Here is a 16,432-nt window from a genome sequence, read left to right as displayed (position 1 = left end):
TCCATTTAGCTTGTTCGTGCAGCGACGCGCTTCCAAAGCAGAACTGCACCATCGAATCGCCTTTGGCCTAACCATATGCCCAGCACGGGCCAAGCGAGAGACAAGCAAATAGTATCTGTGGAGAACTGGAGATATATAACATACAGCTTATGTGGTGATATATATCTACAGTGACGAAATGCAGATTGAACTCGATCAGTACGGCCTCCAGCCCCAGCACCGCTGTATAAGCATGGCAAGCTTGGCCACGCCCAACACGACAACGCCGCTGTGTGCTCGCTCGCACGTGGTTTTGCTCCCCGAGATGAGGACAGCGTCGGCGTGGCAGCTGCTCCTGCCGGCTGTGCTGTGCTGCTGCTGCATCGGCGGCACGGCCGACGAGGGGTGGCGGTGCAGGTTCCCGGCCGTGTTCAACTTCGGCGACTCCAACTCCGACACGGGCGGCTTCTGGGCCGCCTTCCTGGCGCAGCCGCCCCCGTTCGGCGTCACCTACTTCGGCCGCCTCGTCATCGACTTCATAAGTAGGTGCCTGCCACTAATCGCCGTTCTATCGATGACGCAGTGGTTTGATTGATTCTGACGAGAGAAAAGTGGTGTCGTACTGTTGTGTTGGTTTGATCACTGATCAGCTCAGGCCATGGGGCTGCCGCTGCTGAGCCCCTACCTGCAGTCCGTCGGCTCCGACTTCCGGCACGGCGCCAACTTCGCCACCCTCGCCTCGACGGCGCTGCCGCCCAACACGTCGCTCTTCGTCACCGGCATCAGCCCCTTCTCCCTCGCCATCCAGCTCCGGCAGATGAAGGAGCTCAGCAGCAGAGCCATCGCCTCCGATGACGCCAGTGGTAAAAATAGCAAACAAAACACGGTCTGAATTCTCTGAGTTTTACAGCTCCATCAGAGACTGATCGTTTCGATTGAATTTCAGGCCAGCTTCCCCCGCCCGGTGTTCTCCGCGATTCTCTCTACACGATCGACATCGGCCAGAATGATTTCACCTCCAACCTGGCGTCCCAGGGCATCGAGCGTGTCAAGCGAACGCTTCCTTCGGTTATCAGCCAGATCTCACAGACGATGCAGGTAATTTTCTGCAGTAGAAAACTAGAAATGGTGGTTAGTACAACTTGAAATGATCGAAATAATTGGCAAATCTGGTGGACTCCATCATGTGTGGCACCTGCTCAACTATTTGCAGGACTTGTACAGCATCAGGGCTCGCAAATTCATGGTGTTCAACATGGCACCGATCGGGTGCTACCCGGCTTTTCTCGCGGAGCTTCCACATGGCAGCCATGATCTGGATGAGTATGGCTGCATGACAAGTTACAATAGCGCGGTTGTCTACTACAATGAGCTGCTGAACAACAGCTTGGCCAAGGTTAGGAAGACGCTGCAGGGTGCGTCGATCGTGTACGTCAACAAATATTCCGTCATGCTCGAGCTGTTCAGGCATCCAGAAGATCATGGTGAGCTTTCGCTCAAATCTTTTTCTGCCATCCAACGAGTACATGAATCGGTTTGGTGCTCAGGCCATATCTGAAATTACAAGCATCGAGTACTACTTAAACTGGTTTTGTGGTTATTTCAGGGCTCAAGTATGGGACCAAGGCGTGCTGCGGATGCGGCGGTGGAGCTTACAATTTTAGCCCAGATCTGTACTGTGGCACCAGCAAGGTTGTGAAGGGCAACATCGCAAGTGCGACGGCCTGCGGAGACCCGCAGAACTACGTGAGCTGGGATGGAATTCATGCCACCGAAGCTGCAAACAATATCATAGCGTCTGCAGTGATGAGTGGCGCCTACTCATATCCACCTTCCGGTCTTTCAAAACTTTGCCAGCCATGACCCCATAGCCTGATCACAGCATAAGTTTACTCAGAGATACTGCTTGCTCAAACCAAGTTATCCCGCTGTCAGATAACAGCGCAAGTTCAGTCAGACACCAAATTACTCATTCTGTCAGTTAAAAGATGTGTAGAATGATACAGAAAATAAGAGCGTCATAGTAAGTGTGTCCTGTTATAGACTTGTTTCTGCTATAATGCACCACTACTTGTAGTACTGAAAGATTAGACAAAAAAAATGTAGTCTCTACTGTAGTTATCAACTGCAGATTTCTGACGCACAAGAATCATCTTGAAGACATGAACAATCACAACCATAAAAACTCCAGCACAAGAATCATCCCCAGCATGATATCATTCACCAAACATAACATCAAGCACAGAACTTAATTAATAAGATCTGAGAAATGGAGATAAAGTAGACCACATCCATTGCAAGTTTCGAACTAGCAGACGACACATAATTCAGAATCACGTCAGATGTAGCCGCTTCACCTTCAGATAGTCCACATCAACCAACCCAACTATAATTCAGAATCACATCAAACAAATGTGCCACTATATATTGTTAACCTGTTAGATTAAATGGATAGTACTGAAAGGATCAAAGAAAAATATTGCAGTCTCTACTGTAATTGTCAACTATGATATCTAATCCACAAGATGAACAATCACAGCCAGAAAAATTCCAGCACAAGAATCATTCACAGGATGATGTCATTCGCCAAACATAGCATCCAAGCACATGACTTGTTAACAAGATCTGAGAAATGGAGATAAAGTAGACCGACCACATCCATTGCAAATTTCCAACTAGCAGACAGACGCATAATTCAGAATCACATCACACATCGCCACCTCGCTCAGCTAATCCACATCAACCAACCCAACCATAGTTCGGAATCACATCAAACAGAGCCGAAAGCCCAAATGAATTCACCAAATCCCTGTACAAGTGTGCGCAAAAGGTGCAAGAAAACTGAATCACACAGCAACAAATGAAGAATAACAGAGCACCCCAGCAAAATCACCAAACCCATGGGACAATAATCATTCCCAGGATGAAATCATTGGCCAAACATAGCATCCAATCACAGAACTTGATTAACAAGATCTAGGAAATGCAGATGAAATAGATCACATTCTTTGCAAATTTGAACTAACAAACACATATTTTAGAATCACATAACATGTAGCCACTTCACCTTCAGCTAGTCCACATCAACCAACCCAACTATAATTCAGAATCATATCGAACAGAGCAGAAGGCATAATTAGATTCACCAAATCCCTGTAGAAACGTGCAAAAAAAACCTGAATCGCACAGCAACCAAACAAAAATAACAGACCACGCCAGCAAAATCACAACACCCATGGGACACTGCATCATGCATCCAACACTGCAACAGGGCTACATGCGGCAAGAACACCATTGCAGAATCACAGAGGAATAAAGTGGCAAACAGTAGAACTAGAGGGCAGATTTACCATCACATTATAACTGAACTTCTCATTGCCATTTCATTCGAGCATCACGAATCACAGGACCAAACGATACGATCATATCAACACCAACAAACACAACCGACACACATCCAGATCACGAGACAGGAACAGCTACTACCCAGCAGTATTACCGGCGACCAAGACCTAGGCACGCTCGCCGCGGATGCGGCGTGCGAGCTGGATGTCCTTGGGCATGATGGTGACGCGCTTGGCGTGGATGGCGCACAGGTTGGTGTCCTCGAACATCCCCACCAGGTACGCCTCGGCGGCCTCCTGCAGGGCGGAGACGGCGGATGACTGGAACCGCAGGTCGGTCTTGAAGTCCTGCGCGATTTCCCGCACCAGGCGCTGGAAGGGGAGCTTGCGGATGAGCAGCTCCGTGCTCTTCTGGTACTTGCGGATCTCCCGGAGCGCGACGGTGCCGGGGCGGAAACGGTGGGGCTTCTTGACGCCGCCGGTGGCCGGCGCGGACTTGCGGGCCGCCTTGGTGGCCAGCTGCTTCCTCGGCGCCTTGCCGCCGGTGGACTTGCGCGCCGTCTGCTTCGTGCGGGCCATCGGCGCGGGTGGTGGTGGTGTCTTCTTGGGAGATCGGGTGCGGCGGCGCTGTGATTTGTGAGGATTTGGGGGAGAGGAGGAGGGGTTAAGTAGGGGTGGGGAATTTTTGGAGGATGGCGCGCGGCTGGAGCATTTCGAGCGGAAATTCCCGGTTTTGGACGGATTCTTTGGCGCCACGGGCGAGGAGCGCGCGGGGTCGGATGAGCCGTTGGATCAGCCGGAATGGACGTTGGAGATGTGTTTGTGCGGGTTGGCCACGGATCACGATCCGTTGAGTAGCATCTCTCACTTGTGTGTGCTACACGAACGGTTCAAACTGGTGGAAAAACTTGTTCGGTCTTTCTTTTTTTCGAAGTCGACCCGTTACAACATGATTCATTCAAAAAGGTAGAATGAAGTTGTCAGATTAATATATGGAAAACCTGACGAAATAATTAAAACACGCCCACATGATAGGGAACCCTGCCTAAAGTGGCAACCGCAAGACCCACACACACCATCGACGAGAGGAACAACGTCGAAGATGCCTACGAGCTATCATCGTCGTCACTCTCCTTGAGCAAGCGACTCTAACTTCACTGAGGACGACCGACCAAGAGCCTCTGGGACGAACAATGCACTAGAACACATGTCGTCCTATGCCAAACAATCGGTCAACCGCGTCAAGGACTAGGCAGCTCTGACGATAACAAGTTTTGTAGGAGAAAGAAGCACGTCTTGCAAACACACAGGATGTCATGACCATTACACGGCATCATTGCCACCGCGTCACCCCGCCACTATACAGCTCTGACTTTACACGTAAAGACAAGTCGATCGGTCGATGACAAAGGACATGCCACTATCCCACTCCTCTTGTTACCATCATCGTTGCACAAGTCGCAACACCAACCAACCACACACGTCCGGCACCAAGGAAGTGCATGTGGATCAAGAACTTCAAGACGACGCCCCAAATGAGGAAATGACGTTGGAGACACCTCCATCGCATGCCCCCCGTGCGGGATCGTGACTTTCTCCAAAGAGCTTGATTCGGGGGTTGACGATACATGAACTCCTCGATGACGCATCCAAGGAGGATAGAGACGCCCATGGGCACCATCTTCGCCGTGCAGTAGTCATCGGCCAAGCTTTCACCGAAGTAGCGCAATACCACCACCTCGCAAAATGGCCAATGTCGACAAACATCTCCACTAGCCCGCACACAACCTACACAACGACCACGCCATCACCACACAAGGTCATCATTTCCCATCTCGCCACGAACCGAAACCGACCCAGGCTGGCCGGAGCAGGCGCCTGCTTGAAAGTACAATCATGCACTTGATATAATTTTGGTATGTGATGACACACACTTTGTTTGGACTAATACATTTTGCGAGTGATGACCCACAAGTATAGGGGATCTATCGTAGTCCTTTCGATAAGTAAGAGTGTCGAACCCAACGAGGAGCAGAAGGAAATGATAAGCGGTTTCCAGCAAGGTATTCTCTGCAAGTACTGAAATAAGTGGCAACAGATAGTTTTGTGATAGGATAATTTGTAACGAGCAACAAGTAACAAAAGTAAAAAAAGTGCAGCAAGGTGGCCCAATCCTTTTTGTAGCAAAGGACAAGCCTGGACAAACTCTTATATAGAGAAAAGCGCTCCTGAGGACACATGGGAATATCATCAAGCTAGTTTTCATCACGCTCATATGATTCGCGTTCGGTACTTTGATAATTTGGTACGTTGGTGGACCGGTGCTTCGGTGCTGTCCTTACTTGGACAAGTATCCCACTTATGATTAATCTCTATTGCAAGCATCCGCAAATACAACAAAAGTATTAAGGTAAACCTAACCATAGCATGAAACATATGGATCCAACTCGGTCCCTTGCGAAGCAACGCATAAACTAGGGTTTAAGCTTCTGTCACTCTAGCAACCCATCATCTACTTATTACTTCCCAATGCCTTCCTCTAGGCCCAAATAATGGTGAAGTGTCATGTAGTCGACGTTCACATAACACCACTAGAGGAGAGACAACATACATCTCATCAAAATATCGAACGAATACCAAATTCACATGACTACTAATAGCAAGACTTCTCCCATGTCCTCATAAACAAACGTAACTACTCACAAAGCATAAACATGTTCATAATCAGAGGGGTATTAATATGCATATAGGATCTGAACATATGATCTTCCACCAAATAAACCAACTAGCATCAACTACAAGGAGTAATTAACACTACTAGCAACCCACTAGCACCAATCCCGGACTTGGAGACAAGAATTGGATACAAGAGATGAACTAGGGTTTTGAGAGGAGATGGTGCTGATGAAGATGTTGATGGAGATTGTCCTCTCCCGATGAGAGGAGCGTTGGTGATGACGATGGCGATGATTTCCTCCTCCGAGAGGGAAGTTTCCACGGCAGAACAGCTCCGCCAGAGCCCTAGATTGGTTCTGCCAAGGTTCCGCCTCGTGGCGGCGAAGTTTTGTCCGAGAAGATGGCTTGTTATTTTTTCCCATCGAAAGACTTCATATAGTAGAAGATGGCCACCGGAGGGCCACCATGGGGCCCACGAGGTAGGGGGTGCGTCCAGGGGGGTAGGGCGCGCCCCCCACCCTTGTGGGCAGGGTGTGGCCCCCCTGGTGAATTTCTTCCGCTGAGTATTTTATATATATTCTGAAAACGTCTTCCGTGAAGTTTCAGGACTTTTGGAGCTGTGCAGAATAGGTCTCTAATATTTGCTCCTTTTCCAGCCCAGAATCCCAGCTGCCAGCATTCTCCCTCTTTATGTAAACCTTGTAAAATAAGAGAGAATAGACATAAGTATTGTGACATAATATGTAATAACAGCCCATAATGCAATAAATATCGATATAAAAGCATGATGCAAGATGGACGTATCAGCGAGTGTATCTCAGGTATTAATGCCATGCATGGTGCATGGTTGATGGATGATCGTCGACCTCACAAAAACACAAGAATTAAGATGTGATCCTCGGCGACTTAGGGTAGTCTTTTATGATTATTGATTTGAGTTGATAGGAATTCCACACTATTAAGATGGGAATATACCAAGGTGAAGAGTCCGGCCCATTTTTCACATCATTTCCCTCATACATGATCACCTAAGACATAGCATGCTGGAGATATGCCTTGAAGGCAATAATGAATGTATTATTATATTCTCATGTTCATAATTAATTTTATTTTTTATGCTATAATTGTATTGGTTATTGCATATGGGATTCAGAGGAAAAGCCCATTACATGTGCGGAAACATAAACACAAATATGAAAATAACTCTCTACACATGGTGACAGATGCACACAACCCCAAATTTCATCTCTAACTATTTTGGTAAATTACTTTGGACCATGAATAAAAAGGTATATAACAAAAATAAAGTTTTTTTCATGACGTATGATCATCCAAGCAAGCAAAAAGACAGAGGGAATCGAGAAAAAGTCTTTTATATACAAAAAAAAGGCATTTGTGCCAAAAGACAAGCAAAAAGACAAAGAGAAGTGAGAAAAAGACACTTCTATACAATGGCAGTTGTGCCAGTGCCATGAAAAACCTAACACCCCATATATCAAAAAGGCACTTATGTGAAATGGTGTGTAGCTGCCACTATGTGTGCGTAGTTGCCATCATGCATAGGAAAATCAGTCTCTCAATGCCAATATGATCCCTAGTCATGCCTCTAAAACTTGCTCATGTATTCATGATCATATTGTTTTCCTGAGTATGAGCATTGTTATACTAACAATGTTGTTATCAATAATGAGACAACACTGTTATCAGAAAAAATAGTGTCGGATATACTCGACTTATGAATTGCTGAGAGTCGTTATTATGTTGTCGGTATTTTCATATAAAGTGTCATCGCTTACTTAGTTCCTTAGACCATGAGAATATCATTTACCAACATACCGGATGGTTACTTCGGGGTTATCGAATGTCACTCCATAACTAGATGTGAATAAAAGTGACTTACGGTTATACCAAAAAAGTATGTCTCGATATCGATAGTTTGAGAGTGGGATTTGCTCCTCTGACGATGGAGAGATACTCTCTGGGACAACTCGGTGTTATGATATCATTATCATATGGCCAGACATATGTGATGAAGATCACAGGGATACCAGAATATGGATACAAGCAAAGAGAACAAAACTGGTAACGAGGATAACCAGTATAGTGACCAGGAGTTGATCACGAGGATACCGATAATATCTTGCATCAAAATTTCTAAATGTACCGCGCAACAAAGGAAATGGTATTCGGGAACAAAAGGTTTGCTTGAGAATTTCATGAATATACAGGAGTTAACAAGGGTGTCCATATCCCATTCTTAACTATTGACCAAAAAGGGTCCCGGGTCATTTCTGCTTATTTCCGAACCTGTAGGGTCACATGCTCAATGACTAATAGCTATGATAACCATAGGAACGAAAGAATGAGCATAGGAAATGTTTTGGATGGATCGAAAAGTGTTCCGGATTGTAACGCCCCGAGACCGATGTGCTAGGTGTCCTCCAGTTATTCGTTGTTGTTGCCTTGTCATTGCTTGCGTGCCATGCATTGCATATCATGTCATCATGTGCTTTTCATTTGCATACATGTTCGTCTCTTGCATCTGAGCAAACTTGTAACGCCCTCGATGCGGCTATATCTCCCACGTGTCGAAGCACGACTTAGAGGCATAACCGCATTGAAAGCAATGTCGCAAGTGAGGTAATCTTCACACAACCCATGTAATACATAAGGGAAAGAGATACATAGTTGGCTTACAATCGCCACTTCACACAATTATATGAATAAAGCATTACATCAACCAGCTACAATCAAGGCCCGACTACGAAGCCAAAATAAAAGAAGACTACCCCAAATGCTACACAGATCCCCGATCGTCCCGACTGGGCTCCACTACTGATCAACTAGAACGAAACAACACAAAGGACAAGATCTTCATCGAGCTCCTCCTGAGCTTGGTTGCGTCATCTACACGGACTCATCGGCACCTGCAAGCTGGTTTGGAAGTATCTGTGAGTCACGGGGACTCAGCAATCTCGCACCCTCATGATCAAGACTATTTAAGCTTATGGGTAAGGTAAAGGTATGAGGTGGAGCTGCAGCAAGCGACTAGCATATATGGTGGCTAACATATTTGCAAAAGAGAGCGAGAAGAGAAGGCAAAGCACGGTCGAGAAACTATGATCAAGAATTGATCCTAGACCAACCTACGTCAAGCATAACTCCAACACCGTGTTCACTTCCGGGACTCCGCCGGAAAGAGACCATCACAGTTGCACACGCGGTTGATGTATTTTAATTAAGGTCAACTTCAGGTTTTCTACAACCGGACATTAACAAATTCCCATCTGCCCATAACCGCGTGCACGACTTTCGAAAGTTCATAACCCTACAGGGGTGTCCCAACTTAGCCCATCACAAGCTCTCACGGTCAACGAAGGATATTCCTTCTAGCGGGAAGACCCGGTCAGACTCGGAATCCCGATTACAAGACATTTCGACAATGGTAAAACAAGACCAGCAAAGCCACCCAGATGTGCCGACAAATCCCGATAGGAGCTGCACATATCTCGTTCTCAGGGCACACCGGATGAGCCAGACGTCGGGTGGGCCAGCCCAGAGTTGCCCCTGGTAGCTCCGGACATCGCTCAGTTTGGACCAACACTCAGAGGAGCACTGGCCCGAGGGTTTAATAAAGATGACCCTTGGGCAGGCCTACCCAAGGGAAAGAAAAAGGCTAGGTGGCGAATGGTAAAACCAAGGTTGGGCCTTGCTGGAGGAGTTTTATTCAAGGCGAACTGTCAAGGGGTTCCCATTATACCCAACCGCGTAAGGAACGCAAAATCCGGGAACATAACACCGATATGACGGAAACTAGGGCGGCAAGAGTGGAACAAAACACCAGGCATAAGGCCGAGCCTTCCACCCTTTACCAACTATAGAGATGCATTAATTAAATAAGGTATATTGTGATATCCCAACAAGTAAACATGTTCCAACAAGGAACAACATCTCCATGTTCCAACAAGGAACAAACTTCAATCTTCACTTGCAACTAACAACGCTATAAGAGGGGCTGAGCAAAGCGGTAACATAGCCAAACAACGGTTTGCTAGGACAAGGTGGGTTAGAGGCTTGGTTCAACAATATGGGAGGCATGATAAGCAAGTGGTAGGTATCGTAGCATAGGCATAGCAAAAGAGCGAGCAACTAGCAAGCAAAGATAGAAGTGATTTCGAGGGTATGATCATCTTGCCTGAGATCCCGCAAGGAAGAAGAACGAGTCCATGAAGAAGTCAAATGGACGTAGTCGAACGGGTCCTCACAAACACGACGTTTACGGAACCAACCCAAAGAAGCAACACCGGAAAAGAAGCACACAACATAGTAAACAACCAACACATGAACATGATATGATATGCGGGATGCGGTATGCGATGCATATGCATGATTTGCAAAGGAATGATTGAACCTGGCCTCAACTTGGAAATCCAAGAGTGCCACTGGAAAGGTGAGGTGATTTCGGTTGAAACCGATATAAGGATCGCCGGAATCGGATGCACGGTTTGGAAATGGCAAGCGAAACAAATATGGCACCGGTGTGCGATAAACAGCAAGTAGCTATCTAAATGTAACAAGATAATTATGCTACAGCACTCAAACATGGCAACAAAATACATGGCGGGGATGCACTCATAAGGCTTAACAAAAGATGAACACTGAGCTATGGCCAATTCATCCATTAACAGGTTCAAACAAGCATGGCAAAAGTGCAATTGGTAAACAGGTTTCAGACTTAATGAAATTAACACAAGCCTGGAATTTCAGATCAGGTAGCACACTTTGAAGCATGAAAACTAGATGTTACAGGAACTTAACATGGCAAAGTAAGGCATGGCATGGAGCTACTCAAAGAGCTTAACAAAAGTCCCTTAGTGACCTTGAGCCAAAAGGGATCGGAAAATACAATTGCAAGCATGTGAACATGGCAAAAACATAATCAGATCTCAGACTTAGTGAAAAACTGGAGCATGCAAATATGTTAACGAGTAGGCATGTTTACTAGCTCGATGCACTCACTACAGAGTAAGGCATGACAATCTAAGCACACACCCATCAATAATACACATTATATAAGCTAGACATGGCAAGAACAACAACATAGCATGCACGGATCAATAACAACATCCTCGGTAAAATCGCTAACAAGTAGACAATCTGCCAGGAATTATGAAATAGCAAAAGTGGAGCTCGATTGACTCAAGCTAGGATGCTCCATAATTGCAAACAAAGACATGGATGGATAGAGCACTACAAGATTAACAATTCATCATTACTTATCATCCTCAAAAGAGGCATGGATCACTGGAAACAACATGAACATATGGCATATTGATAAAAATAGATCAAGGACTTAGTGATATCTCTAAGTCCCTGAAATCAGCATTAACGAATGCACCACTTTGCAAGCTTGTGCTAGTCACCACACATATCACAAAAATACATGGATAGCACCTCTGTAAAGATGGCAAAGCATATAACAAAACTCATGTAGAAAACAGAAGCATATCATGCACACATTAATCATGGCAAAAATGACAAATACCTATTTGGTGCAGCAGATCTGACAACTAACTCAAATAGCTCTCTTCCAACAGCATTTCGGGCATCAAGATGAGCTCAAATGAAAATGATGCAATGAGATGAAATGATGTACTATCTGAGACGAACATTTTGATATGTTGCACGTGCAAAACGGAGCTACGGATGCAAAGTTACGATGCAATGAAGATGGACATAAAGTTAGGGTTTCGGGGATAAAAGTCAACCTAGGGCAAAACAGATCCGGATCGAGATCCGGCGGTACTGTAGCAGCGGGTGCTCGCCGGAGATGCTGCTCGCCGGAGAAGGGGAAGTCGCCGGAGTACTCGACGGTGAGGAGGACGGGGTCGCCGGGAAGGTCGAGGCGGCGGAGGGAGGCGCCGGGGTGAGGTCGTCGGCGCCGGAGCTTGCGGCAAAGCGGCGCGGGATCCGGGCGGCGATGGGCGGCGCCGGCGGGAAGGGGCCGCGGCCCGCAAGCGCGGTGGCGGCGCTCGTGCAAGGCGAGGCGAGGCGGCGGGCTCCTGAGGCGGCGGAGGGAGGCGCGCGGCCCAGAGCGGCGAGGCGCGGGCCGGCCGCAGGCCTGGCGGCGGCGCGGTGGCCAGGGTCCAGGTGGCGTGCTCTGGTTCGCCGGGGGAAGCGGGGCGGACGTGTCCGGCCCCGTCGGACACGTCCGACGGCTGGAGGAGGGAGGAGACTAGGGTTAGGGGTAGGAACGATCCGAAAATTTCGGGGGAGTGGCCTTTTTATAGATAGGAGGAGCTAGGAAGCTCAGAATGAGGAGCGGTTTTCCGCCACGCGATCGTGATCGAACGACCGAGGTGATAGAGGAGGTTTAGGTGGGTTTTGGGCCACTTTGGAGGGGTGTTGGGCTGCAACACACACGAGACCTTTTCGGTCCCCTCGGTTAACCGTTGGAGTATCAAACGAAGTCCAAATGATACGAAACTTGATAGGCGGTCTACCGGTAGTAAACCAAGGCCGCATGACAAGTCTCGGTCCAATCCGGAATGTTTAACCCCCACACACAAAAAGAGGTAGAAAGGAACACCGGGTGACATAGGAGCGCCGGATTGCAAAATGGACAACGGGAAAAATGCTCGGATGCAAGAGACGAACATGTATGCAAATGAAAAGCACATGATGACATGTTATGCAATGCATGACATGCAAGCAATGACAAGGCAACAACAGCGAATAACTGGAGGACACCTGGCACATCGGTCTCGGGGCGTTACAACACTCCACCACTACGAGAGGATCTTGTCCCGAGATCTAGGATGGCACCGGAGGAACAAAGGAAGAGAAAGAGGAGAGGTAAAGCTAAGTTGCTTCTTTGACAAACGAGTGAAACCAAAGAACCTTGAAAAGGTTAAGCCATATCGAGAAAAGAATACAATAGAGATAAATGGAGTTGAAAGCACTTCGTTAGCAAAGAGGAACAAGGAAGAACAACTTTGGATAGCACTCCGGTTGAGAGGGCATGCAAAGCTTGTTAAGATGAAAAGAACTGAGTAGAGGGCACAACTCTCTGGTTAATTGGATAGGCATGAAAAGAACATGATATTTGCCAAAACGAGATGACTGGTGAAAGAACAACAACGCAATGCCTCCGGAACAAAAGAATAGAAGATAGATAATTGACATAGGAGAAATGAGGAGAAAATGCCAATTTCTGCCAAAAAGAGTTTGAGAAGGCCTCCTTAGGAGAAGGGTCGAACGGAGTTGTTGTAAAACCAACAACGAAAAGAATAAGCTTGATATGGTCTTATGGAATACATCTCAAATTATGAGGTGTCAACCTGCCACTCACGGGAAGCTGAATTGGATTGATATCAACAAGGAGACGAGAAACTATATCGCACCGGAAAGGATAAATGAAGAAATTGGATCATTTATAAGCACCATAGATAGCAACAATCCTTAGGGAAGGCTTTAGGTGAAATATAACCCAAGATAATTCCAACGAAGAGGTTGATGGATTTAAAATATCTCATTCTTAACAACATTCGAATCATGAAACATAAACTCAGATTATCAAGAATGACACAATACCATCTCCAATGATACGGAAGAACGAATTGCACTCCGGATTACAATATGAAGAAAGCTTGAGCTTCTTAGAAAAGAATCTCGATGAAAAAGTTAGAGAAGGAATTAAATCCTTGATGGACCATTATGTAGAACCTCCATGAAGAACTCCGGTAACGAAAGGATGACCAAAACGGAATGAAGGAGAAGTTGAAAACACCAGTTGAACCCTTGCAATGATTAGATGGATCTTCGTGACGATATAGTTGAGAGGGCTTGGAACTCCTGTAAAAGAATAGATAAAGCATCTCGAACCGAGAATTTGATGAGCCTCCGGAATAAGGAATTAATCACTTGGATGAAACAAGAATAAGAATTAAGTTATGCGTATCCTTCACCAATTTAGATTGATGAGAAGCAACGGATTTGACATACTACTTATTCTCGTAGAAAGGATTAAGATAGATATAGCGTCAACTTGGAAAGGTCTTCCATGATCCACCGGTAGGATTTGAAAGAACGGAAGTATGATAACGTAAGCAGAGGAATCTTGAACAAACCACCGTAAGAATTTAAAATGAACGAAGAAAAGATAAAGAAACACTGGAAAGAATTAGCAAATGAACGAAGAAGCTTGAGGGGATTTAGATCCATTAGAACGAAGAGATCAAGAACTGATTAGAGGATATTTGATTGATGCGCCAGTAAGATTTGGAGAATGTGAGCTGCCAGCTGAAATGAATAATATTTGAAAAGATGGCCTTCGGAGGAAAGAAATGGAAAACAACTCAAGAAATGCTTCGGATGGGTGAAAAGAATTCTCACGATCAAAACAATTATGAGAGGATGGTCTCGAATTAGAACCACGAATCTCTGAGAGAACGGATAAGATATAGAGGTAAAACTCTTCTTCGGTCTTCGAATTCTGAGAATTACGACGGGACACACCAGCAAATTGTTGAGATACTCCGGGATGAAAATTAGAAAGGTTGAACCAACGATGAAAAGAATTTGGAAGATCTTGGAGAAAAACATTTGACTGATGACAATTCATTCTTACGTCAAACTTTAAAAGAATTTGAGGATAGCTCCAGGGAAAATAAGAAGAGTCGGGTAGGGACAAGACCTGTGGGTTAAGGCCCATTCAAAAGAAACACCTTTGAACGATTTAAAAGAGAGAATGCACTGGTTGAATTAAATGGCTTGAATAAGATAACATCCTCGCAAAAGCTTGAACGGATTGAGAATGGAAACGAATCTCCTGAGATATCTTGAGCACTCCGGAACAATTGAATAGTGAGAAATGATTGAATATAAGGTGCACCGGCATGAAAAACATTTGAAACAAGGAAAAGAATGTGATCAAACACCGAAAGCTTGAATTGAATCCACCGGAGAAGAAAAGAATGAAGAATGATGAGTTTGAGGCCCGTTAGAATCTTCATGAAAATCACCGGGTAAGAAGATTGAAGGGAAAAGAATGGAGAGGCTTCTCATCAATAAGATGATACTGGATTACGAAATCTTAGTCCTTGAAGAAAAAGGGGGGGGGGGGGGGGGAAAAACAAAGGCAACTTGAGGACAGATGAAACGAACAACGTTGGAAAACCCAAGAGGTGATCTTGCGGATGTTGAAGTGATCGGATCCACTTGAAGAGAAAACGCGCCGGTTGAAAAGAAATTGAAATGACAAACTCGATGATCGAGAAGGATTAGTATTCACATAGGAATATGAGAATACCGCTTAGGAAAAGTATGGAATCAACTCTTGACATTGAAGCAACTCGAATACCACAACTCAAAAGCAAAATAAGAATTGGCTTGCAGAATAAGCCAGAACAAACATATGATAGAGATTTCGTCCGAAGTTTTCGTGGTGGGGCCTACATGGGCTCGATCGTACAACACCATCATGTACAAGGCAGTGCACATGACATACGAAGCATCCCCGAGTCGGCATAGCCAAGGACTCTTTAAGACACAACGAGACCACTGTAAAACCAACCGAGAATAGGCGGACCACTAGACGTCGAACCCCAATTTCATATCATACATCTGTCGAAAAGATATCCTAAGAGCTACTTGAATTCTCACTTATAAACTCCCGAAACTTTCCGGTTATGCAATCAGGTGTTGGGGATATAGGGGAAGCATAATATGTCACCCAAAACTAGCAAATCCTACATCCAGCTGTATCCATCCTTCAACACATAACCAAGAAACCTTCGGCAATCGTCTACCTCAACCTTCCAAAAGCATCCATTATACAAGTTATGGCAATACTCCCGAACTCCCACCCCAGTACTGGGTGGCATCGAGGTTATCTCACCAACAACTGCATAAAAGAGATTTTCGATGTCGGCGAACTAAACTCAGGTATTCCAGAACTGCAACGATAAAATTGTGACGACAACACCTCGAAGCTCAACTCCCCAGGACACTGCCACAACCCCTAAATGACAGGAGGCACCAAGAACAATGTTCTCGTCACAAAACCATCGAAACGATTCCAAGATACCCGTGTGATCCTAAATTTTTTTTAGTGAAATTTGAGAAGATAAGAGTCAAAACTCTACGTCAGGATGCCTTACCAGAGCGATGAAGGGACTGGGGAGTAAAAAGAATTCCTAAACTCTCCGATATATAATTCCTAAATGACTCAAAACATTTTTTCTAGACTCAACTCGTCAGCTAATTCGATCAAGCAGTGGGGGCTCCTAAGGTCGGGGCTGGCTCTGATACCAACTTGTAACGCCCTCGATGCGACTATATCTCACACGTGTCGAAGCACGACTTAGAGGCATAACCGCATTGAAAGCAATGTCGCAAGTGAGGTAATCTTCACACAACCCATGTAATACATA

The 16,432-nt window shown here is 45.7% G+C and overlaps 2 protein-coding genes across 2 annotated transcripts; one reads left to right on the top strand and one right to left on the bottom strand.

Moving 5' to 3' along the window:
* Positions 1-45: 45 nt before the first annotated feature.
* Positions 46-2,058, top strand: LOC125519976 (GDSL esterase/lipase At4g01130-like). Its single transcript, XM_048684753.1, has 5 exons — positions 46-521; positions 630-842; positions 926-1,077; positions 1,193-1,463; positions 1,586-2,058. The coding sequence occupies exons 1-5, from the start codon at positions 179-181 to the stop codon at positions 1,840-1,842; spliced, it is 1,236 nt and encodes a 411-aa protein (XP_048540710.1). The 5' UTR covers positions 46-178; the 3' UTR covers positions 1,843-2,058.
* A 1,234-nt stretch (positions 2,059-3,292) lies between these two features.
* Positions 3,293-3,978, bottom strand: LOC125520496 (histone H3.2-like). Its single transcript, XM_048685444.1, has one exon. The coding sequence runs from the start codon at positions 3,900-3,902 to the stop codon at positions 3,492-3,494; it is 411 nt and encodes a 136-aa protein (XP_048541401.1). The 5' UTR covers positions 3,903-3,978; the 3' UTR covers positions 3,293-3,491.
* Positions 3,979-16,432: the final 12,454 nt, after the last annotated feature.

The sequence above is a fragment of the Triticum urartu genome, chromosome 7 (assembly GCF_003073215.2).
Source record: "Triticum urartu cultivar G1812 chromosome 7, Tu2.1, whole genome shotgun sequence".
NCBI classification, from domain to species: Eukaryota; Viridiplantae; Streptophyta; class Magnoliopsida; order Poales; family Poaceae; genus Triticum; species Triticum urartu.
This window is presented reverse-complemented; position numbering and strand designations above follow the sequence as displayed.